Below are 26,429 nucleotides of genomic sequence, written 5' to 3'. Positions count from 1 at the left end.
CCAAGATCATGCTGAGGTGGGAGGAGATAAAGGTGGCTCTCAGTTACCTTTACTCCTCCCCTGCTCCTGTAGCAGGCAGGGGGTTAAACTGGCCCTTCAAATTAGAGCAGCCCCAGGACTGCTGCAATTTATGCTGTCTATAAGAGTCCCCTAGACAAGGTTAGTCCTGGAATGCCCCCAGCACACCCCTGGGATGTTATGCAAATAAAATAAAAACCAGCAGGATCTTACTAGAGGAGAAAAGGCAAAATGCCACATTTATTGTGAATACAGAAAGAAATACAGAAAGTAAGCAGTTAGTTATAGCTATAATATTCCATTGTTTCATATTTATTCACACATTCATTCATACACACACACGCACACACACAGGTTCTGCAACGTTGTTATCATAGTTACCAGCCTTAGAGTTGCTCATGCCAAGCCACTGGCCAGGTGGCCTGGACATGGGGAGGGAGCAGGGCCTTGTTAGATGCACATCTGATACTCCTGGAAGTTGGTTTGCAGAATCAGACCCCAAAGTTCTCAGTTTCTAGAGTCCATTTTTATAGGGATTTATTCCTATGTTAGTCTATGGGAATTGCTTTATCATGCTGTTGCTGAATCAATCAGCAGATGGCACATTCCTGATGGCTGCGTGTTGTTCTTTGGTTCTCCCATCCTTGAGGCTGTTGGGTGGATTCCAGTCTGCCCTCCGGGGGTCCTCTCATTGTTTCCACTTGATGCCTTCTTTGGCCGATGGACACTGGATTCTTAGGCTGGCACCTCCCTGATCATTCAGTTATTATCCACACCAAGCATCCATCCACATACATCCTCTATCTCTATTTTAATCACAATTGTTAACAAAGCGAGATGAATACAACAAAAGGGCAGGGAGTCTCTGGGTGCTGTTTCTGTTGTTACAAAGTATTGCTTTGAGAACAGACTCTGTCTTAGGATGTACTAACACAATTAGCAGCTTGTAAGTTTCACACAGAGAGGGAGAGAAACAGTAAAAACAAGAGACCAAAAGCCAAGAGACCTCTTTATTAGTAATACCCTGGAATTTAAACTATGAGGAATCAAACTCATTTGTGATTTTAATACAGAACTTCTTTAATATGATCCAACAGGGACATTCTCAGAATGTCCCCTCCCAACTCCAGCCAGCCCCAATACACCTTCTGTGAAAGGGGGCTGATATAAACCTGGCTACACCAGATATACCCCACCCAAGATTCCCCTGTATTGGCGGAATCCTGTTACCCCTTCAGGGCAGCGGTACACTTTATGCCACCAGAGTAACACAATGTATCTTTAATGGGGCCAAGGATCTAGCCCCACAATGAGGAAGAAGTATTCTATGTCAGTGACAGTTCTTGTTGAGGCGGGTGAGATAAGAGGACGATTCTGGGTGACTCACCCTAGTGTCTTGATGTTTATCTGAACATTGAGGCTACCTCATTTCCATAATTCTCTGATAGCCTTCCGCTCTCCTTTCCCTTCACGCAACTCTCCAATAGGCCCCTGGTCCTTCCTCCCTTCTTGTTGACCCTCTATTAGACCCTGGGCAGCATATTCCCTTCTCATGACCTTCTAGTAACCCAAACGCTCCCTCTCTGTGATCTTGCATTGGGCCATAACATCTCAACTTCCAAATCTCAAACCAAATCTGCTTTCTTCCCAATCCAAATTAAATTAGAGAGGCAGACAGCTGTTGGGCCTTCGAGAGCATCTTTATCTGTCACTTTGCTATAAATGTATCAGTGACAGAAGGTTGCCCGGGACCCGCTGGAGAGCTGCAGAGAGGGAAGGTGTGTAGAGGTTTATTTGCAAGTCGTGCTAGGGTCTTTTAGAGGCTTGTATGGTGGCTGTGATCCACAGTCATGATGGCAGTTAAGGATGGAGGAGGCGAGGGTCTTATCCACATTGATCCAAAAACTAGTGATGGTAGTGTTTGGTTATGGGACAGATGAAGGCTTGGCCAGTTCACAGATTGTTCCAGTCTGGGTCACTCATCCCTAGTATTAATACTCATTATAATTTGAACCTGTCTGGGGGTTTTGGGAGATAGTACTTTCACATAAGTTTGCTGATATTTGTGTGCAAGATGGAGCTGAGGTTGTTTCATATATTTTTTGGATAGAGACCAAGAGATGATTGTCTTAAAATTGATTTGAAGCTTGTCAGACTCACCAGGAAGGCTGGACACTGACTCGATTAAGAATTAATGATTGATATTTTACATTTATAGAGTGCTTGTCATCCTCAGCACATTACAACTATCCATACAGCAGCACTGAGGCGGGTCCCTCCCTCGTGGAGGGTGAGCACCCAACTGCTACAACCCTTCAGGTGGGGCAGCTTGCTTCCTTCTGTTGGTTACTGCAGAGGAAAGGCTCACCTCCTCCCTGTTCTCTTTGGTATGATTAGCACCTGTGGAGGTAATGAGAGGGTCTGTGATAATTTCTGGCTACTGCATAGGGGTAGAAAATGAATCACTTCTTGTGCCCTGATCCCTGGCTCCCCCACACAGTAGTGCTGATGCAGAACACACTGGGCTTCAATTTGTAAAGACTCATGAAAAGATCCCACATGGCATCCACTGCACAGAACTTTGTTTATTGATCAGAAGAATGAATGGGTGAATCAGCCCTGGCAGTACTTCAATCTGTGTTTCAACAGAGTCAAAGTACTTCCAGCTAAGGACTTACTTAGACCATTAAAGCATCTCCTGAATAACTTGATTTTTTTGTGTTCAGGAGTTAAATTCACTTGACTCATAAGCCTCAGGTCATGAATTCACAGCTTTTGCCATTTATGCTAATTGCAGAATCTGATTTTTTGGTGGAAAGTCTTCATCAGGGAGCCTGCCGAACCCCTGATGAACAATGATTGACTTCAGTATGCATAAGTGTTTAGTAGATTGTGAAGCCAGTTTGTATTCTACTAGAGTCTACTTGTGCTACAACTGATTAACGCCTTTTGAAATGATGTGATAAACTGTGGTGCTGATCAAGATACATTTTAAATCATTTCTCATTCTTCTTACAGACTTTGTCAGAGGAATGAACTAAATTCTGTTGTTTTGTGTTTTCACTGCACTTTTCCTCCTGAGAGTTTGTTCTCACAGAATGTGATTTTCTCTTGTTATATGTAGCTTGAATGTTATGATAAAGGTTCTAAAGAGAACAGTAAAATAACCTAAAATTAACTAATTTTTGTGATAGTAATCTTTTCATGTCTTGTAAGTGTTAATTATCCTAGAACAATATACTTGGCAGGAAATAAAAATATTGAAACTGCCAACAGGAGCCAGTCTAACCCCTCATTTCATGTTTATTTTCAGATAGTTGGATTTTGGAATTGGATATTTGTAGTTGGACCTTAGTAAGTTTTCAGATGCAGTAATTTACACTTACTGCCTCCTGGGTCCTGTAACTTTGGCCAACCATAAATTAAAGTATTGTATTTAGAATTATATGACACATTTAATTGTTTGTACATGTTATTGCTAGATAATCTAGCTCATCTGCCATGAGCATTTTGTAGTCATGTTAGTTTAATAAAGATACTTTCCCCTAGAAATATATGTAGGAATCTGCCATAAGTAAATTATTTTGGAGAAGTTAGAAATTATGTAATATACAGACACAGAGCTAGATCCTCAGTTGGTATAAATCAGTGGAGGATCATTGATTTATATCAGCTGAGGTTCTGGTAGGAAGGCTTTAAAGGGATTGATTAAAATTGTGTGCTCCTATTGTCGGAGGGAAGGATATTGTACTTTGTGTTTGGACAGCACCTAGTATGATGGAGCCATGATCACATTTGGGATCTCTAGGCTCTACTATAATACAAAAATATTAATAATATTACTAATGATAGATTTCAACTTGTGGGCCCTTTGACTCGCAGGTATGGGGAAGCATGGTGAACAAGTCTCAGCTCTGCAACTTCTGTTGAGTCCCGCCATGTACATAAAAAATATAACTATTGTGTATGTGTGATCTTGTAGTAGAGATGGCATCAGGAACTTTAGTTGGACAGGGGTCTGTTTAGGACACTGATGCATAGGGAGATGAGCAAGTAGTTGAGGGCAAATATTGGAGTATGGATGCCCCTTTAGAAGGTAGACCAGAATTGCCCCCAAACCCCTACCCTCCATTCCCAGAAACTTGGAAGCTCTTTAAGAATTCAGTGCCTGGATCATATGATGTAATCAGTAGTTAATTTGCTATGATGATAGATGGAGAAAAAGAAAGATAAATGAGCAATGAACTCTTCTTTTGAAAAAGAATGATAGAATTATCTGTCTCATTTTCTAAAATCAGGGAAAACATCAGTCTTCTATGCCTAGCTAGATTTGATTACTTGTCCTCCTCGTTATCTGTCTGTTACTATATTTGATAAGAGTATAATCTTTTTACCCATCTACAGAATCCTTATTTCATTGCTGGACCCAGATATTAAAATTAAGATCAATGTGGATAGAACAACATTTGTCAGGAATTATTAATTGTCATAATTAATAGAGCTTGTAACTTGCTGTTCAGCTTCAAGCAAATCCTTCCACTGTTTGAAAGAAAGCTCTGAATGTACAGGGTGCTTTTTATAGTGGCTTATGGAGGTTTTAGGCATCTGAATCCATTTTGTTTTAATGGAAAGTACATGGCTAAATCCATTTGCTTTAAAAACTACCCTATAAATGTTTTAATAAACAAGGCTATTATCTCTAAATGGGTTTAGTGCGCAGAGAACTGGCTTTCATATTCTACTTGCAGTAGCACAACTGCAATTGTTTAATGAGTGGAAAAGTTTGGTCAAGTTATTTGATCAGTCTTTGTCAAGTTTATATACAGGGTCTTCATGGTGGCTATATATGAGGAGCTGAGACTGAATGTGCTCAGTTACATTAATATCCATGTAGTTGATGATTGATCTGGATTGACTCAGAATTTAATGGCTGCCAGGATATCTATGGGACAAACCCTAGTTTTTGGCCCCATCCATACTGTGGGATGCACTGTGCTCTGATGTTGGGGATGGGATTAGATGTTGGAGTGGTGGCAATTATATTTTTGTCATGGACTAATTATAGTTGTCTTTGTTTTGTGGCTGAGGCACACTTGTCCTGTTGGGACCATTCCACTAGCCACTGATTGGCAGAGCACATCACAGTCCAGCCCCGCTCTCTCCATACTTTGTCACACCATTCCATCACATTCCCACCTGGTGCTGGCAAAAATATGTCCTGTGGTGGGGTACAGGCATGTGACCAAAAGGCATGTAAAACTGGGGGAATCTTCATCAGCCCCTTTGTGGTGCTCTGGTAGCATATAGGGACCTTATCAAGGGATAAGAATTTGGCCCAATGAGCCTGGTAAACTTTTGTACCAGACATTGTTACTTCAAATTTTGTGAGATGCCAAGAATTTTAGTAGGAAGTTGTAAAAACACATACATAGGTACTGACAGGAAGAGCTATAATAATTATATTATTGCTATTAGATTAGTTACAAGTTAATTGTAGTAGAGGATATTCTATTTTCAAATTTGGTACCAGTACAATACATATAACTGGGCTTAATATGGAACATTCCCATGAACAGAAGGGTAAACATTAGGGTTGATTGTTCCTTAAGCCTTCAATGCTATGTCCCATTAAGGGCCAATTTGTGCCTACCCCTAATGTGGCTACATAAGGTAAGACCCTCCTGTGGTTGTGTTAGAGCTTCCTACCGCATTGGTCAAAGCATAGGAAATAGAGCAGGAGGAGCAGCGCACCCAATGTCTTCCCTTTCCTAGTTGAGCAGGTGCATAGGGAGGAAGGGGTGAAGGACGGGTAGAGCAGGGGAGGGGTTGGGTAGAGCTGAGCTGGCACAAGGGGGAAGTGAGCTGTGCTCTTGTCAGGGTAGCTGTAAATCACTTCCCCCAAGGAGCAAGCAGAGAATAAATGGTGACTTTGGCCCACATCTACAAAGGTACGTAAGTGCCTAAACAACAAAGTTAGGTATCTAAGTCCCAGTTTTCGCTCCACTGCGAGCCACAAAACTCCTGCCGAACTCTGTAGGTCCCTGAACTCACTTAGCACCTAAGATTTCAGAGTAATCTAACATTTTACTGTAGATAAATATTTAAACAGTTATTGAGGTAGAAAGAGAGAGAGAGAGAATACCTAAGTACCTTTGTGGCGCTGGGCCTAAGAGCTAACATTGTAGTAAGAGACCAATGCCAAGATCCTCAGCTAGTGTAAATTGGCATAGCTCCATGTGCTTCAATGCAGCTACATCAATTAACAGCAGCAGAGGATATGGCTCATAGTATATTTTCCACAAGTTATTTTAATGAAACACTGCTGGTTGATATAGTATTGAAAGAGTTCCTGAAGTTACATCTGCGATAACATAACACAAAACATAGTGCAGTTGACAATTAGACAGTTTTGCTATTCTGCATCTGTAGTATGTTGTTTAAATATATTCTAGAGTCTGATCTTGCAATCTCATCTGTGAGGGAGCAAAGGTAATTGAAGCTCTATGCAGGGACAAGGGTCTGCTTCCATGGATGCAATTACAGGAGCAGGGCCTTCACGTGTACTTTTCAGAGAAATAATTTAATGCATTTTTGTGTGTGTTACATTAATATGGTTGTGCAAGATACTGCACGTGTCTAAGGTTATTATCAAGTAAACAAGGTGGCTGAGATAATATCGATTATTGGACCAACTTCTGTTGGTGAAAGAGACAAGCTTTTGACCTTACACAGAGCTCTTCTTCAGCTCTGGGAAAGGTGTTCAGAGTATCACAGCTAAATACAAAGTTATCAAATGCCATGTTTTATACTTTGAGCACTAATATGTGGTCATGTGACGGTAATTGTAGTTCATATGCACAAAGGGGTGGAGTTAAAGTTGCTTAGTCTTGTGGCTAGAATTGTAGTTCAAATATCATGTTGTAAAATTTTGCCATTTAAATTATTCATAAACAAAACATTAGCTTAAAGTTGTCGAACAATGGTGAAAGTTCATATATTTTTTTCACCCTCTCATAACTCAAAATGGGTAAAGGAATTTTTCTCAATCTTTCCAGAAATATTCACCTCTGGGTTAAGTTGAAGAATGGATGCTTTCAGCCCCAAAAGAAATTTTTATACAATGTTACAAGACTATACAAACAGGGTTTGTAATGAAAGTTCTAATATATTTTAATTGTAGCTGACACTACAAAGTTGGTAAAAATTTCAGGCTTAGAGTTAAGAAATTGCTAGTTGAGATCATTTGGGGATTTTTCAGCATGACCGACACTATGTAAATATAAGATACTATCATTTCCATGCATATGTGAGCAGTTTTAGGCTTTTGTAAGTGTTGTGACTTAACTAGTCATTATATTTAATTGGAAAATGGAGACAATAACTGACTACCCACACAGAGATTCTACCCACACCCTTACTAAATCTATTACAATTGAAATTCTAGCTTGCTCTTTTCTAGCACAAATCCTCTATGCAAGTAAGAATACATGTGATGCCAAGTAAGCCTTTTAATATTTAATTGTAAGAAGTAAGAATTAGTAAGAATTCATTTGCATTTTATCTCTAATTTTTCATTTTAAATTCTGTTTCTTACAGACACAGCTGTCTCAGGCTTTAAATGGTGTTTCAGATAAAGCAAAGGAAGCTAAAGAATTTTTGGTTCAACTGAAAAATATATTACAGCAGATACAGGTAATTGTATACTACTTGTTGTTTTGATAATACAGTAATCATTAGAGCTGAGTGCATAATTTATTTGATGACTTTAGTCTCTTGCTGTTCACAAATTGCCTGGAATAACATACTCTTTTCTTGAATGTATTTGTTAGGCAAAATTATTCATCAGCTAATGTCTACAAATGTTTGTTGGCCTGTAGATTGTATGCCATTTGTTGCAAGAAGTTGATATTCAAAATTGGAAGTTTGAACTGTGTTGTTTAATTTCTGATTGGACTCATTGGTTGTATGGTGTGCTTCTGTTCACTGACTGGATGAATGTAATTCTAAGGGTATGTCTACACTACGGAATAAGGTCGAATTTATAGAAGTCGTTTTTTTAGAAATCGGTTTTATATATTCGAGTGTGTGTGTCCCCACAGAAGTGCATTAAGTGCATTAACTCGGCGGAGTGCTTCCACAGTACCGAGGCTAGAGTCGACTTCCGGAGCGTTGCACTGTGGGTAGCTATCCCACAGTTCCCGCAGTCTCCGCTGCCCATTGGAATTCTGGGTTGAGATCCCAATGCCTGATGGGGCTGAAACATTGTCGCGGGTGGTTCTGGGTACATATCGTCAGTCCCCCCTTCCCTCCCTCCCTCCCTCCGTGAAAGCAAGGGCAGACAATCGTTTCGCGCCTTTTTTCCTGAGTTACCTGTGCGGACGCCATACCACCGCAAGCATGGAGCCCGCTCAGGTAACCGTCACCGTATGTCTCCTGGGTGCTGGCAGACGCGGTACGGCATTGCTACACAGTAGCAGCAACCCATTGCCTTCTGGCAGCAGACGGTACAGTACGACTGGTAGCCGTCCTCGTCATGTCCGAGGTGCTCCTGGTCGCCTGTGTGAGGTCGATCAGGAGCGCCTGGGCAGACATGGGCGCAGGGACTAAATTTTTAGTGACCTGACCAGGTCATTCTCTTAAGTCCGGCAGTCAGTCCTATTGAACCGTCTTATGGTGAGCAGGCAGGCAATATGGATTGCTAGCAGTCCTATTGTACCGTCTTCTGCCGAGCAGCCATGAGATGTGGATGGCATGCAGTCCTTCTGCACCGTCTGCTGCCAGCCAAAGATGTAAAAGATAGATGGAGTGGATCAAAACAAGAAATAGACCAGATTTGTTTTGTACTCATTTGCCTCCTCCCCTGTCTAGGGGACTCATTCCTCTAGGTCACACTGCAGTCACTCACAGAGAAGGTGCAGCGAGGTAAATCTAGCCATGTATCAATCAGAGGCCAGGCTAACCTCCTTGTTCCAATAAGAACAATAACTTAGGTGCACCATTTCTTATTGGAACCCTCCGTGAAGTCCTGCCTGAACTACTCCTTGATGTAAAGCCACCCCCTTTGTTGATTTTAGCTCCCTGAAGCCAACCCTGTAAGCCGTGTCGTCAGTCGCCCCTCCCTCCGTCAGAGCAACGGCAGACAATCGTTCCGCGCCTTTTTTCTGTGCGGACGCCATACCAAGGCAAGCATGGAGGTCGCTCAGCTCACTTTGGCAATTAGGAGCACATTAAGCACCACACGCATTATCCAGCAATATATGCAGCACCAGAACCTGGCAAAGCGATACCGGGCAAGGAGGCGACGTCAGCGCGGTCACGTGAGTGATCAGGACATGGACACAGATTTCTCTGAAAGCATGGGCCCTGCCAATGCATGCATCATGGTGCTAATGGGGCAGGTTCATGCTGTGGAACGCCGATTCTGGGCTCGGGAAACAAGCACAGACTGGTGGGACCGCATAGTGTTGCAGGTCTGGGACGATTCCCAGTGGCTGCGAAACTTTCGCATGCGTAAGGGCACTTTCATGGAACTTTGTGACTTGCTTTCCCCTGCCCTGAAGTGCATGAATACCAAGATGAGAGCAGCCCTCACAGTTGAGAAGCGAGTGGCAATAGCCCTGTGGAAGCTTGCAACGCCAGACAGCTACCGGTCAGCTGGGAATCAATTTGGAGTGGGCAAATCTACTGTGGGGGCTGCTGTGATGCAAGTAGCCCACGCAATCAAAGATCTGCTGATATCAAGGGTAGTGACCCTGGGAAACGTGCAGGTCATAGTGGATGGCTTTGCTGCAATGGCATTCCCTAACTGTGGTGGGGCCATAGACGGAACCCATATCCCTATCTTGGCACCGGAGCACCAAGCCGGCGAGTACATAAACCGCAAGGGGTACTTTTCAATAGTGCTGCAAGCTCTGGTGGATCACAAGGGACGTTTCACCAACATCAACGTGGGATGGCCGGGAAAGGTACATGACGCTCGCATCTTCAGGAACTCTGGTCTGTTTCAAAAGCTGCAAGAAGGGACTTTATTCCCAGACCAGAAAATAACTGTTGGTGATGTTGAAATGCCTATATGTATCCTTGGGGACCCAGCCTACCCCTTAATGCCATGGCTCATGAAGCCGTACACGGGCAGCCTGGACAGTAGTCAGGAGCTGTTCAACTACAGGCTGAGCAAGTGCAGAATGGTGGTAGAATGTGCATTTGGACGTTTAAAGGCGCGCTGGCGCAGTTTACTGACTCGCTTAGACCTCAGCGAAACCAATATTCCCACTGTTATTACTGCTTGCTGTGTGCTCCACAATATCTGTGAGACTAAGGGGGAGACGTTTATGTTGGGGTGGGAGGTTGAGGCAAATCGCCTGGCTGCTGGTTACGCGCAGCCAGACACCAGGGCGGTTAGAAGAGCACAGGAGGGCGCGGTACGCATCAGAGAGGCTTTGAAAACCAGTTTCATGACTGGCCAGGCTACGGTGTGAAAGTTCTGTTTGTTTCTCCTTGATGAAACCCCCCGCCCCTTGGTTCACTCTACTTCCCTGTAAGCTAACCACCCTCTCCTCCTCCCTTCGATCACCGCTTGCAGAGGCAATAAAGTCATTGTTGCTTCACATTCATGCATTCTTTAGTCATTCATCACACAAATAGGGGGATGACTACCAAGGTAGCCCAGGAGGGGTGGTGGAGGAGGGAAGGAAAATGCCACACAGCACTCTAAAAGTTTACAACTTTAAAATTTATTGAATGCCAGCCTTCTTTTTTTTGGGCAATCCTCTGTGGTGGAGTGGCTGGTTGGCCGGAGGCCCCCCCACCGCGTTCTTGGGCGTCTGGGTGTGGAGGCTATGGAACTTGGGGAGGAGGGCGGTTGGTTACACAGGGGCTGTAGTGGCAGTCTGTGCTCCAGCTGCCTTTGCTGCAGCTCAACCATACACTGGAGCATACTGGTTTGGTCCTCCAGCAGCCTCAGCATTGAATCCTGCCTCCTCGCATCACGCTGCCGCCACATTCGAGCTTCAGCCCTCTCTTCAGCCCGCCACTTACTCTCTTCAGCCCGCCACCTCTCCTCCTGGTCATTTTGTGTTTTCCTGCAGTCTGACATTATTTACCTCCACGCATTCGTCTGTGCTCTATCAGTGTGGGAGGACAGCATGAGCTCGGAGAACATTTCATCTCGAGTGCGTTTTTTTTTCTTTCTAATCTTCACTAGCCTCTGGGAAGGAGAAGATCCTGTGATCATTGAAACACATGCAGCTGGTGGAGAAAAAAAAAGGGACAGCGGTATTTAAAAAGACACATTTTATAAAACACTGGCTACACTCTTTCAGGGTAAACCTTGCTGTTAACATTACATACATAGCACATGTGCTTTCGTTACAAGGTCGCATTTTGCCTCCCCCCACCGCGTGGCTACCCCCTCAACCTTCCCCCCTCCCTGTGGCTAACAGCGGGGAACATTTCTGTTCAGCCGCAGGCAAACAGCCCAGCAGGAATGGGCTCCTCTGAGTGTCCCCTGAAGAAAAGCACCCTATTTCAACCAGGTGACCATGGATTATATCTCACTCTCCTGAGGATAACACAGAGAGATAAAGAACGGATGTTGCTTGAACGCCAGCAAACATACACTGCAATGCTTTGTTGTACAATGATTCCCGAGTACGTGTTACTGGCCTGGAGTGGTAAAGTGTCCTACCATGAAGGACGCAATAAGTCTGCCCTCCCCAGAAACCTTTTGCAAAGGCTTTGGGAGTATATCCAGGAGAGCCGCGAATGCCAGGGCAAAGTAATCCTTTCACATGCTTGCTTTTAAACCATGTATAGTATTTTAAAAGGTACACTCACCGGAGGTCCCTTCTCCGCCTGCTGGGTCCAGGAGGCAGACTTGGGTGGGTTCGGGGGGTACTGGCTCCAGGTCCAGGGTGAGAAACAGTTCCTGGCTGTCGGGAAAACCGGTTTCTCCGCTTGCTTGCTGTGAGCTATCTACAACCTCGTCATCATCATCATCTTCTTCGTCCCCAAAACCTGCTTCCGTATTGCCTCCATCTCCATTGAAGGAGTCAAACAACACGGCTGGGGTAGTGGTGGCTGAACCCCCTAAAATGGCATGCAGCTCATCATAGAAGCGGCATGTTTGGGGCTCTGACCCGGAGCGGCCGTTCGCCTCTCTGGTTTTCTGGTAGGCTTGCCTCAGCTCCTTCAGTTTCACGCGGCACTGCTTTGGGTCCCTGTTATGGCCTCTGTCCTTCATGCCCTGGGAGATTTTGACAAAGGTTTTGGCATTTTGAAAACTGGAACGGAGTTCTGATAGCACGGATTCCTCTCCCCATACAGCGATCAGATCCCGTACCTCCCGTTCGGTCCATGCTGGAGCTCTTTTGCGATTCTGAGACTCCATCATGGTCACCTCTGCTGATGAGCTCTGCATGGTCACCTGCAGCTTGCCACGCTGGCCAAACAGGAAATGAGATTCAAAAGTTCGCTGTTCTTTTCCTGTCTACCTGGCCAGTGCATCTGAGTTGAGAGTGCTGTCCAGAGCGGTCAAAATGGAGCACTCTGGGATAGCTCCCGGAGGCTAATACCGTCGAATTGTGTCCACAGTACCCCAAATTCGACCTGGCAAGGCCGATTTAAGCGCTAATCCACTTGTCAGGGGTGGAGTAAGGAAATCGATTTTAAGAGCCCTTTAAGTCGAAATAAAGGGCTTCATCGTGTGGACGGGTGCAGGTTTACATCGATTTAATGCTGCTAAATTCGACCTAAAGTCCTAGTGTAGACGAGGGCTTAGAGTCAGGGTTTTGGTACAAATACTCATTTTTACAAATTCAAAACTTACTACCCGTGAATAGTTCAACATTTGCTTAAATTATGCTGTTTCTGAGAACATTCTTATATTTTAATAGTTCGGATATTTGTGGAAAGTCAAAATACAAAAAGGGCCCAAACACTGCCAAAATGAATTCGGGGGGGATTGAGTGGAAATTATTGTTGTGTATGTTTCTGTTCAGCTCTGATAATTGGATTTTGATTCATTACATTGGGCAAAAGGCTAATTAATGTCTTCTAAAACATAAATTTATATTTGCACGACAAGAGCACAAAACTAGTGGGAAACTCAATTGTTTTTTTCAAGTGAATGTAGGCTTATGAAAGTTGCTGGATATTGGGGAATTTTCATCTCTCTCTCTACCCATAGAACAGGTCTGGGACATGCAGCAGCAGTGCCTGCTTCCCTATACTGATTTACCAGGGCGCTAGGGGAGGATTATTATTGTTCTAACTAGTGATCTTTTCTAGCATAGCTTCTATGGTATACCCACTGTGTGCTTTCTGCTTTACTTCTGGCCCTTTTGTCATCAGTGAGCAATCCCCAGTTCCTGCTTTGCACAGAAAGGGAAGGCAGGAGTTTGAGAAATACAAATTTGATCTAAAATTTAATTATTTAAAAAACCCCAAATTGAGTTTATACCACAAATGCTGCCAACATATGTGAAGTGCCACAGAATGTTGTATCCCCCACCTTTTGTGTTCCTTTTTTGCTCTGCTAGAAGTGCCAATAAGGGAGATTAACTTTTTTTTTTTTTTTAGGTGATATGGATAACTGACTGATAGGAACTGGCCTGAACCACCAACCCATATCCCTTAGGCCACCAAACAACTGTCAGGTGGTAATGAACTTTAGCCACTCACTATACACATTGGACAGCTTTGAAGCAGTGAGCTGCAGGTGAAGGACTCCATAGTCCATCACTGATCCACTGGGTCACCTAGCCCCCGTCAGTAGCTACTTTTTCCCTCTTGAAACCTAAATTTAAAACTGTGCTGTAAAATCCCTTAATGCATATGAACAGAAACAGTGGAAAATTGTTATGCATAATGGTCCTGTTGTAGTTAGAGTCGAATGACCAGGAATTGTCTGTTCTGGTATTCTTGACTGTGACCCCCTGAATCTCCACCCCATGTTACTAAAATCCTAGAAGTGAACCCAAAGTAGAAACCTGCAGCTAATCCCCATGTCAGGGTTTCTTCCCCACTCTGAACTCTGGGGTACAGATATGGGGACCCGCATGAAAGACCCCCTAAGCTTATTCTTACCAGCTTAGGTTAAAACTTCCCCAAGGCACAGATTTCTTTCTTGCCTTGGGATTGCTGCCACCATCAAATGATTTAACAAACAATCAGGGAAAGGACCACTTGGACTCCAGTTCCCCCCAAAATATTCCCCCGAGCCTACACCCTCTTTCCTGGGGAAGGCTTGAGCATATATCCTCACCAACTGGTTACAAAGGGACTACAGACCCAAACCCCTGGGTCTTAGAACAATGGAAAAATCAGTCAGGTTCTTAAAAAGAAGGATTTTATTTAAAGAGAAAAAGGTAAAAGAATCACCTCTGTAAACTTAGGCTGGTAGTTAGCCTTACAGAGTATCAGAAAATTCGAAGAGCACAGAGGAACCCCCTCTGGCCTTAGTTTCAAAGTTATAACAAAACAGGGATAAACCTCCCTCTAGCAAAGGGAAAATTTACAAATTGAGAAAACAAAGGTAAACTAATACACCTTGCCTGGCTGTTACTTACAAGTTTGAAATTTGAGAGACTTCTTGAGGAAGATTTGGAGAACATGGATTGATGTCCGGTCCCTCTTAGTCCCAGGAGCGAACAGCCACACAAACAAAGAACCCAAAACAAAACCTCTCCCCTCCCAGATTTGAAAGTATCTTTTGTCCCCATTGGTTCCTTTGGTCAGGTGCCAACCAGGTTACTTGAGCTTCTTAACCCCTTACAGGTAAGGAGGAATTTAGGCTAGCCCTATGGTTATGACACCCCACCCTCTGAGTTTTGAGAAAATTTGAATCTGGAGTTGGACTGAACTCCACTTCATGGGCCTATCTCTATAATGGGTCTGAACTGGAACACAAAATCTGACCAAGTCAGAACACTGGTAATATTTGGATTCAGATCCATGGCTTGAACTGAGAAGCATGATTCTGGTTGTCTCCAATAAATACCTCAGTACTGACAGCCTCCCACTTTCACCCCTCAGCAGAACTGTCTTACACACAAACATTTGCTCAGTGGAATAAAAGATGTGTAGTTTTTATCATTGTATTTAAACACCATACAAGTCAGACAGCAAGTTAAACCCTTTACTCCCTTGCTGAGTGAGAGAGAGCTGTGCTCTTAGGATATGTCTACACTACAAAATTACGTCAAATTTATAGAAGTCGATTTTTATAGAAGCGATTTTATGCAGTCGATTGTGTGTCCCCCCACTAAACACATTAAGTCGGCGGAGTGCGTCCACAGTACAGTGGCTAGTGTCGACTTTCGGAGCGTTGCACTGTGGGTAGCTATCCCTGCAGTCTCCGCTGCCCATTGGAATTCTGGGTTAAGCTCCCAATGCCTGATGAGGCAAAAACATTGTCACTGGTGGTTTTGAGTACATGTCGTCAGTCGCCCCTCCCTCCGTGAAAGCAACGGCAGACAATCATTTCGCGCCTTTTTTCCGTGTGGATGCCATATTGCTTTCAGCAGACGGTGCAGGAGGCCTGCTAACCATCATCATCCACCACTTCCGCTGCAACTCTGCTCTCCTCAGACGCCATACCACGGCAAGCATGGAGCCCACTCGGATCATCGCGGCAGTTATGAGCATTGTAAACACCCTGCGCATTATTCTGTAGTATGTTCAGAACCAGAATCTGCAAAACCAGGCGAGGAGGCGATGGCAGCACGGTGATGAGATTGATGAGGACATGGACACAGTCTTCTCTCAAAGTACGGGCCCTGACAATTTGGACATCCTGGTGGCAGTGGGGCAGGCTCATGGAGTGGAAGACCAATTCTGGGCCCAGGAAACAAGCACAGACTGGTGGGACTGCACAGTGTTGCAGGTCTGGGATAACTCCCAGTGGCTGCGAAACTTTCGTGTGCGTAAGGGCACTTTCATGGAACTTTGTGACTTGCTTTCCCCTGCCTTGAAGCACAAGAATACCAAGATGAGAACAGCCCTCACAGTTCACAAGCGAGTGGTGATAGCCCTCGGGAAGCTTGCAACGCCAGACAGCTACTGGTCAGTTGGGAATCAATTTGGAGTGGGCAAATCGACTGTGGGGGCGGCTGTGATCCAAGTAGCCAACACAATCACTGAGCTGCTGCTATCAAGGGTAGTGACTCTGGGAAATGTGCAGGTCATAGTGGATGGCTTTGCTGCAATGGGTTTCCCTAACTTTGGTGGGGCGATAGACGGAACGCATATCCCTCTCTTGGAACCGGAGCACCTTGGCAGCCAGTACATAAACCGAAAGTGGTACTTTTCAATGGTGCTGCAAGCACTGGTGGATCACAAGGGACATCAGTGTGGGATGGCTGGGAAAGGTACATGATGCTCACATCTTCAGGAACTCTGGTCTGTTTGAACAGCTGTAGGAAGGGACTTTATTCCCAGACCAGAAAATAACTGTTGGGGATGTTGAAATGCCTATAGTTATCCTTGGGGACCCAGCCTACCCCTTTATGCCATGGCTTTTGAAGCTATACACAGGCACCCTGGACAGTAGTCAGGAGCTGTTCAACTATAGGCTGAGCAAGTGCAGAATGGTGGTAGAATGTGCATTTGGACGTTTAAAAGCATGCTGGCACAGTTTACTGACTTGGTTAGACCTCAGCAAAACCAATATTCCCATTGTTATTACTGCTTGCTGTGTGCTCCACAATATCTGTGAGAGTAAGGGGGAGACGTTTATGTTGGGGTGGGAGGTTGAGGCAAATTGCCTGGCCACTGATTACGCATAGCCAGACACTAGGGCAGTTAGAAGAGCACAGCAGGGCATGCTGCGCATCAGAGAAGCTTTGAAAACCAGTTTCATGACTGGCCAGGCTACGGTATGAAAGTTCTGTTTGTTTCTCCTTGATGAAAACCCGCCCCCTTGGTTCACTCTACTTCCCTGTAAGCCAACCGCCCTCCTCCCTTCGATCACCGCTTGCAGAGGCAATAAAGTCATTGTTGTTTCAAATTCATACATTCTTTATTAATTCGTCACACAAATAGGGAGATAACTGCCAAGGTAGCCCAGGAGGGGTGGGGGAAGAGGGAAGCACCGGGTGGGGTGGGGGAGGAGGACAGGACAAGGCCACACTGCACTTCAAAACTTATTGAATGCCAGCCTTCTGTTGCTTGGGCAGTCCTCTGGGCTGGAGTGGTTGAGTGCCTGGAGGCGCCCCCCCCCCCCCCAATGTTCTTGGGCGTCTGGGTGAGGAGGCTGTGGAACTTGGGGAGGAGGGCGGGCGGTTACACAGCTGCTGCAGCAGCGGTCTGTGCTCATGCTGCCTTTCCTGCAGCTCAACCATACGCCGGAGCATATCAGTTTGATCCTCCAGTAGCCTCAGCATTGCCTCCTGCCTCCTCTCACCATGCTGCTGCCGCCACCTATCATCTTGCTCCCGCCACCGCTCCTCGCATTCATTTTCTGCTTTCCTGGACTCTGCAATTGTCTGCCTCCAAGCATTCTGCTGAGCTCTTTCAGTGCAGGAGGACTGCATGAGCTCAGAGAACATTTCATCGCGAGTACGTTTTTTTTGCCTTCTTATCTGCGCTAGCCTCTGGGATGGAGATGATAGGGGGAGCATTGAAACATTTGCAGCTGCGGGAGGAAAAAAAGGGAGAGTAGTATTTAAAAAGACACATTTTAGAGAACAATGGGTAGACTCTTTCACGGTGAATGGTTTCAAACAGCAGCGCCCTCCTTTCCCATTTCAAGCACTCATTGGGTTGGCCATTTAAAAGGAGGGGCTGCAGTTTTCGGGTTAACGTGCAGCACAAATCCAACTAAACCCCTCCCCCAATTCTCTGGGATGATTGCTTCACCCCTCCTCCCACTGCATGACTAGTATCAGGGAAGATCCCTGCCAGCCAAACGTGAACAGCTCAGCATGAATGCTCGCCCCCCACCCCCCCACTGTGTAGCTAAAAGCGGGGATGATTTCTTTTCTGCCCCAGGCAAACAGCCCAACAGGAACGGCCACCTCTGAATGTCCCCTTAATAAAATTCCCCTATTTCAACCAGGTGACCATGAATGATATCACTCTCCTGAGGATAACACAGAGAGATAAAGAACAGATGTTGTTTGAATGCCAGCAAACACCAGGACCATACGCTGCCATGCTTTGTTATGCAGTGATTCCAGAATACGTGCTACTGGCCTGGCGTGGTAAATTGTCCTACCATGGAGGACGGAATAAGGCTGCCCTCCCCAGAAACCTTTTGCAAAGGCTTTGGGAGTACATTCATTGAGATTTCCCTGGAGGATTTCCTCTCCATCCCCAGGCACATTAACAGACTTTTCCAGTAGCTGTACTGGCCGCGAATGCATCCCAAGTCTTCCGGGAAATTAATCATTAAACACGCTTGCTTTTAAACCATGTATTATATTTACAAAGGTACACTCACCAGAGGTGCCTTCTCCGCCTTCAAAGTCTGGGAGCCCGGGTTGGGAGGGTCTCCAGGGTGATAAACAGTTCCTGGCTGTCAGGGAGAACGGTTTCATCCTCCACCTCATCATCATCAGCCTCATCCCCAAAATCCTCATCCCTGTTGTGTGAGACTCCACGTAGAGGGATGGGGTACTGGTAGGGGCATCACCTAGAATTGCATGCAGCTCCTCATAGAAGCGGCATCTCTGGGGTTCTGATCTGGAGTGGCTGTTTGCCTCTCTGGTTTTTTGGTAGCCTTGCCTGAGCTCCTTAAGTTTCACACGGCACTGCTGTGTGTCCCTGATATAGCTTCTGTCCTTCATGCCCTTGGAGATTTTTTTTCAAATATTTTGACATTTCATCTTTTGGAATGGAGTTCTGATAGCACGGATTCGTCTCCCCATACCGCGATCAGATCCAGTACCTCCCGTTCAGTCCATGCTGGAGCTCTTTTGCGATTCTGGGACTGCATGGTCACCTCTGCTGATGAGCTCTGTATGGTCATGCCACGTGGCCAAACAGGAAATGAAATTCAAAAGTTCCCGGTGCTTTTTCTGTGTACCTGGCTAGTGCATCTGAGTTGAAAGTACTGTCCAGAGCGGTCACAATAGAGCATTCTGGGATAGCTCCTGGAGGCCAATACCGTTGAATTGCGTTCACACGACCCCAAATTCTACCCGGCGATGTCGATTTCAGCGCTAATCCCCTCGTCTGGGAGGGGTACAGAAATTGAGCTTAAGAGCCCTTAAGTCGACAAAAATGGCTCCGTCGTGTGGACGGGTGCAGGGTTAAATTGATCTAACGCTGCTAAATTTGACCTAAACTCATAATGTAGACCAGGGCTTACTCTTGGGTTCACAGCCTCCTTTTTCTTTCTCTGCTCTTTATTTTTTTCCCTGACTGTGGATTTCTGCTTTTCTTCTCTCCTTTTTCTCTTCTTAGGTCACTTTCAAGTCCCTTACACTATTCTTCTCACACTCTTCACAACCTGCCCGATTGCCCTCACTACCTCTTCCCTGATTCTCTAAGGGGCCTTGTTGCTCTTACTATAAGATCCTCAGTCTTCTCCCATCTGCTGCAACAAGTACTGTGTTTGTGTGTGTGGGGGGGGTTGTAGTCCCCATGACAGGGTCACCCACAAGAGCACTCATTCTGACTCGAGCTCTGTGCAGAAACTAACATTTCCCTATCATCTTGTGAGAGACAAAGTGAAGGTACAGAAGGTGTAACCCAAGTAGAGGAGGGACAGATACAAGCGATCAGCAGGTTATCTCAAGTGCTTATATACGAATGCACAAAGCCTTGGAAACAAGCAGGGAGAACTGGAGGTCCTGGTGATGTCAAGGAATTATGACGTGATTGGAATAACAGAGATTTGGTGGGATAACTCACATGACTGGAGTACTGTCATGGATGGTTATAAACTGTTCAGGAAGGACAGGCAAGGCAGAAAAGGTGGGGGAGTAGCACTGTATGTAAGGGAGCAGTATGACTGCTCAGAGCTCCGGTACGAAACTGCAGAAAAACCTGAGTGTCTCTGGATTAAGTTTAGAAGTGTGAGCAACAAAAGTGATGTAGTGGTGGGAGTCTGCTATAGACCACGGGACCAGGGGGATGAGGTGGATGAGGCTTTCTTCCGGCAACTCGCAGAAGCTACTAGATCGCACGCCCTGGTTCTCATGGGTGACTTTAATTTTCCTGATATTTGCTGGGAGAGCAATACAGCGGTGCATAGACAATCCAGGAAGTTCTTGGAAAGCGTAGGGGACAATTTCCTGGTGCAAGTGCTAGACGAGCCAACTGGGGGGGAGCTTTTCTTGACCTGCTGCTCACAAACAGGGAAGAATTAGTGGGGGAAGCAAAAGTGGACGGGAATCTGGGAGGCAGTGACCATGAGTTGGTTGAGTTCAGGATCCTGACACAGGGCAGAAAGGTAAGCAGCAGGATACGGACCCTGGACTTCAGGAAAGCAGACTTCGACTCCCTCAGAGAGCGGATGGGTAGGATCCCCTGGGGGACTAACATGAAGGGGAAAGGAGTCCAGGAGAGCTGGCTGTATTTCAAGGAATCCCTGTTGAGGTTACAGGGACAAACCATCCCGATGAGTCGAAAGAATAGTAAATATGGCAGGCGACCAGCTTGGCTTAACGGTGAAATCCTAGTGGATCTTAAACATAAAAAAGAAGCTTACAAGAAGTGGAAGGTTGGACATATGACCAGGGAAGAGTATAAAAATATTGCTCGGACATGTAGGAATGAAATCAGGAGGGCCAAATCGCACCTGGAGCTTCAGCTAGCAAGAGATGTCAAGAGTAACAAGAAGGGTTTCTTCAGGTATGTTGGCAACAAGAAGAAAGCCAAGGAAAGTGTGGGCCCCTTACTGAATGAGGGAGGCAACCTAGTGACAGAGGATGTGGAAAAAGCTAATGTGCTCAATGCTTTTTTTGCCTCTGTCTTCACTAACAAGGACAGCTCCCAGACTGCTGTGCTGGGCATCGCAACATGGGGAGTAGATGGCCAGCCCTCTATGGAGAAAGAGGTGGTTAGGGACTATTTAGAAAAGCTGGATGTGCACAAGTCCATGGGGCCGGACGAGTTGCATCCGAGAGTGCTAAAGGAATTGGCGGATGTGATTGCAGAGCCATTGGCCATTATCTTTGAAAACTCCACATGCTTAAAGTTAAGCACACTAAAGCTTAAGTGCTGAACTGGGGTTTGGGGAGAAGCTAGTTAGTCAGCCCAGTGTCTCCTGGAAACAGGTGCATGAAGGCTTCCTTCCCTCCTCAAGAGCAGCTGCTTAGCTTGTATGATGACTTCCGTTTAAACCAGTTTTATGTTGTGAATTCCATAGGAGTGAAATTCACCTGTGTGCAGAGGGCCAGACCAAAGCCTAGTACTATTTAAATGCCACTTAAGCTCTGACTAAAGTGCTGCATATGCCTTCTGCTGGTACTCTGTATAGAGGTGAATTCCACTGCTACGGAACTAAAATCTACAGTGTATTATTTTTAAAAGGCTAACTAAATTCATGTTTCCAGGGAAGATGTAAGCATGTGCTAACTACAAGAAGCTCAAAAAAAAGTGCTTAGGTTAAAATTGTTCCTTTGATTGTGCATATTTCCCTCAGCTTGAGGCAATATACCACAATCTCAAGAATTATATTTATTCTTGGTTTATTCCCCTTGGGATCAGTCTGTGGACTACATTCTGCTTTAGTTACTATGGTGCGACCCCCCTGATTTCAGAGGCATTTCAGTGAGGTAACTGAGAGCAGAATTTGGAACAATATTTTAATAATACATAGAGACTCCTAAGCATTCATTTGTCTGGAAAATGCTAGTATATTAAGGTGTTACAATAAATTAATTTTGTAGCATGATCATCTTGACAGTGTCCCTTAAGGCATATTATAGCTAGCAGTTGTTAACAGTGCAATATGTAATGGAATCACAAAGGAAACATGACGTGCCAAACTCTTGAAAGGAAACATTTTCTAAATGTAAAACATGTATATTGGTTTGGGTAAATAACAGCTTTTACTGTAAAAAATTCATTTTCATAGATGAATATGGTTGTCACCTTCTTCTAGGAGAATGGGTTGGACTATGAAGCTTGTCTGGTTGCTCAGTGTGATGCCCTGGTTGATGCATTAACTCGTCAAAAGGCAAAACTGCTCACAAAAGTTACCAAAGACCGTGAGCACAAATTAAAGGTGAGTACAACTATTATGAGTTGTAAGCATTCTAGAGAGTGTGGCTACAAATATTTCTATTGAAGTGACTCTTTAGCCTAGAGTTAATGCACATGACGCCAAGTCCTGAAGTCCTTACTCAGTTAAAATTCCCATTGACCAAATCTTGAAGTCCTTATTCAGGCCCCAGTTTAACAAGGTACATAAGCATAACTGCAATGGAATTATTCATGTGTTTAAAGTTAGGCATGTGCTTAAGTAACTTGCTGAATTGGTGCTTCAGTCTTTAGGCAATACTCTTATTGAAGTTTATGGGTCAAATCCTGACAGGTGCTAAGTAATCACAACTCCCACTGAAATCAATGGGCAGTTCAAGCACTTATTACATCTCTGGTTTTGACCTTGTAGAAGCAATCTTGTTTGAGAAAGGACTGAATAAAAACTTCAGGATTTAGTCCATTCTTTAAAACTTCAGAATCTCAAGTGTCAGTGAGACACATCCTGGGATCCTCTTTTACTCTCTTCTCAAGAGAAATAAGAGAAAGGGGAAGGAAAGAGAAAATGTAACTGGCTGATTGGAGTGGTGATCAGTAGGGTTCTTTGTGGTGAAATTTCATGCAACTCATAGCTCTGTATTTGAAAATATTACAAGTTCTGGGTGCATTATAAATATTTTAGATTTTTTTTCTATTGTCTGATTAACACAATGTAGAGGGAATGGACAAACTGCTTCAGCTCAATGTTCTGGGAACCCCACTCTCACAACTTCCTAAATTTGTGATGTCCCACTAAAAGGCCTGATTCTCCTCTCACTTACACCATTTTTACCTTGAATAACTCCATAGACTGCAGTGGACTTACTCCTGATTTACAGCAGTATGAGAGCAGAAACAAGTCCAAAGTTGGGGAAAAATGAGAGATGTGCTTTTCTTATTCTTTTCCTCTGGATGAACAAGGGTCTACTGTAAATTGTGAAGGGAATGATAGAATATAAACTGCCCAGTAGTCCTTATAGTTATTCTGTTTAATATATTAGGTTTCAGTTATTTTGTAATTAAAAGCTCAAATTTTAATGGAAGTGTGGTTGCATGTGCAGTGAACAAATTCTACACTTATTAGATCCTAACTCCTTCAGCCATGAGCAGACCTGGGTATTCAACACTTTATCTGCTCTGATAATTGAGATTCCCTGTACATGACATTTTGCCAAACTAATTATCAGTATTTACAATACAGAGTAAAGAAGTGTAGCTGATGCAGATGGGGTAATACCCATATGGCAGCTAAAACAAACATAGGTTTAACACTCTCTTCCATTCACTGCTGCTGCTTCTGAAATAATTTCCTTGATTCAGTGAAAACTGAGAGGATTATGAGAAATGTACTGAGGTTTTCATTTGCAGGTTGTTTGGGACCAGATAAATCACTGTACGTTGAAGCTACGTCAGTCAACAGGGCTTATGGAATACTGTCTGGAAGTAATCAAAGAAAATGATCCCTCTGGTTTTTTACAGGTATTTTCTTTTCTACTCTTGTGAAGAAACAAAAAGATTATACTGGAATGTAAAACTTGCTATGGTGGAGTGTTTGGCTTAATGGCTTGGAAATGGGCTATGGAGTCTTTCAGCTGCAGTTTCACATTCTGTCCTTGTCAATAATACCTAGAAATTATTACAGTTTGGTAGCTAATATTAAATGATTTTGGTGGCATCTATGCGTTTACCAATAGACAAGGGTCTGCATCACCAAAAAAGCCTCCAACATAATTGGTACTCTTGTTGGTAGTCTAAGTAGAGGCCAAGATTTGAATGGTCTAGAAGACTCAATTCTCCCCTTTGCCCAGCCTGCTCTATTTGCAGGGGAATGAGGTAAGAGACCATCAGGGAACTGGTTATGGCTTCCTGATTTTTGCACCAACCCAGTCCCAGTGGTGGTTAGTTAGAGCAGCCTAGAGACCTTACTCCATTGATACCACCAAGTCTCCAGCTTGCTTCTGATATGTTCCCTTCCTGGCACCATACCTCTCAACCTTCATACCTGCCAGTGTGTGAGTGTAAAATGAGTGCCAATTTTGATGCAGATATGGAACACCTATCTTGTTGCGTGTCAAACCTAATTTACAGATGATAATGTTTTCTAGATTGAGACTTCGTTTAAAGCAGCGTTTCTCAAACTGGGGTCCGTGAGGGTACTCCAGGGGGTCCCCCAGCCCTGCTGTTCAACTCTTTCCCCTCCCTCCCAGTGCTTCCTGCACGCAGGGGAATAGCTGTTCAGCGGCATGCAGAAGGCGCTGGGAGGGAGGGGGAGGAGCGGAGTGGGGGCGAGCTTGGGAGAGGGGGCAGGAAGAGGCACGGGTGGAGTGGGGGAGGGAAGAAGAGGGGGCCTTAGGGGAAGGGGTTGAGTGGGGGACTCAGGTTTTGTGAAAAATTTTAAATCAAAATGGGGGTCCTCCGGTTGCTAAAGTTTGAGAACCACTGGTTTAAAGGATTATTTTCTCAATATGTGAATTAATTAAACCACTTTTTAAAATGCAAACTGGGAAATCAAATTCTTGTCACATGCAGCCATAAAGTCCCCTAAAAAGAAAAGGAGTACTTGTGGCACCTTAGAGACTAACCAATTTATTTGAGCATAAGCTTTCGTGAGCTACAGCTCACTTCATCGGATGCATACTGTGGAAAGTACAGAAGATCTTTTTATACACACAAAGCATGAAAAAATGGGTGTTACCACTACAAAAGGTTTTCTCTCCCCCCACCCAACTCTCCTGCTGGTAATAGCTTATCTAAAGTGATCACTCTCCTTACAATGTGTATGATAATCAAGGTGGGCCATTTCCAGCACAAATCCAGGGTTTAACAAGAACGTCTTGGGGGGGGGGGGGGAAATAGGAAAAAACAAGGGGAAATAGGTTACCTTGCATAATGACTTAGCCACTCCCAGTCTCTGTTCAAGCCTAAGTTAATTGTATCCAATTTGCAAATGAATTCCAATTCAACAGTCTCTCGCTGGAGTCTGGTTTTGAAGTTTTTTTGTTGTAATATCGCAACTTTCATGTCTGTAATCGCGTGACCAGAGAGATTGAAGTGTTCTCCGACTGGTTTATGAATGTTATAATTCTTGACATCTGATTTGTGTCCATTTATTCTTTTACGTAGAGACTGTCCAGTTTGACCAATGTACATGGCAGAGGGGCATTGCTGGCACATGATGGCATATATCACATTGGTGGATGTGCAGGTGAACGAGCCTCTGATAGTGTGGCTGATGTTATTAGGCCCTGTGATGGTGTCCCCTGAATAGATATGTGGGCACAGTTGGCAACGGGCTTTGTTGCAAGGATAGGTTCCTGGGTTAGTGGTTCTGTTGTGTGGTATGTGGTTGCTGGTGAGTATTTGCTTCAGGTTGGGGGGCTGTCTGTAGGCAAGGACTGGCCTGTCTCCCAAGATTTGTGAGAGTGTTGGGTCATCCTTCAGGATAGGTTGTAGATCCTTAATAATGCGTTGGAGGGGTTTTAGCTGGGGGCTGAAGGTGACGGCTAGTGGCGTTCTATTATTTTCTTTGTTAGGCCTGTCCTGTAGTAGGTGACTTCTGGGAACTCTTCTGGCTCTATCAGCCTGTTTCTTCACTTCCGCAGGTGGGTATTGTAGTTGTAAGAATGCTTGATAGAGATCTTATAGGTGTTTGTCTCTGTCTGAGGGGTTGGAGCAAATGCGGTTGTATCGCAGAGCTTGGCTGTAGACAATGCATCGTGTGGTGTGGTCAGGGTGAAAGCTGGAGGCATGTAGGTAGGAATAGCGGTCAGTAGGTTTCCGGTATAGGGTGGTGTTTATGTGACCATCGCTTATTAGCACTGTAGTGTCCAGGAAGTGGATCTCTTCTGTGGACTGGACCAGGCTGAGGTTGATGGTGGGATGGAAATTGTTGAAATCATGGTGGAATTCCTCAAGGGCTTCTTTTCCATGGGTCCAGATGATGAAGATGTCATCAATATAGCGCAAGTAGAGTAGGGGTGTTAGGGGACGAGAGCTGAGGAAGCATTGTTCTAAGTCAGCCATAAAAATGTTGCCATACTGTGGGGCCATGTGGGTACCCATAGCAGTGCCACTGATTTGAAGGTATATGTTGTCCCCAAATGTAAAATAGTTATAGGTAAGGACAAAGTCACAAAGTTCAGCCACCAGGTTAGCCGTGACATTATCGGGGATAGTGTTCTTGATGGCTTGTAGTCCATCTTTGTGTGGAATGTTGGTGTAGA

At 44.6% G+C, this 26,429-nt stretch overlaps 1 protein-coding gene across 4 annotated transcripts in view; it reads left to right on the top strand.

Moving 5' to 3' along the window:
* Positions 1-26,429, top strand: part of TRIM67 (tripartite motif containing 67) — a 64,005-nt gene that overhangs the window by 1,051 nt on the left and 36,525 nt on the right. For all 4 annotated transcript variants that reach the window (XM_074948810.1, XM_074948809.1, XM_074948808.1 and 1 more), the window contains exons 2-4: positions 7,615-7,710; positions 22,070-22,192; positions 23,575-23,685. In XM_074948810.1, coding sequence (XP_074804911.1) covers positions 7,615-7,710; positions 22,070-22,192; positions 23,575-23,685 — 330 coding nt within the window. The remainder of the gene's footprint in view (positions 1-7,614; positions 7,711-22,069; positions 22,193-23,574; positions 23,686-26,429) is intronic.

The sequence above is a fragment of the Natator depressus genome, chromosome 3, assembly GCF_965152275.1.
Source record: "Natator depressus isolate rNatDep1 chromosome 3, rNatDep2.hap1, whole genome shotgun sequence".
NCBI lineage: Eukaryota > Metazoa > Chordata > Testudines > Cheloniidae > Natator > Natator depressus.
The sequence above is the reverse complement of the archived record's forward strand: the minus strand, read 5'-3'. Positions and strand labels throughout refer to the sequence as shown.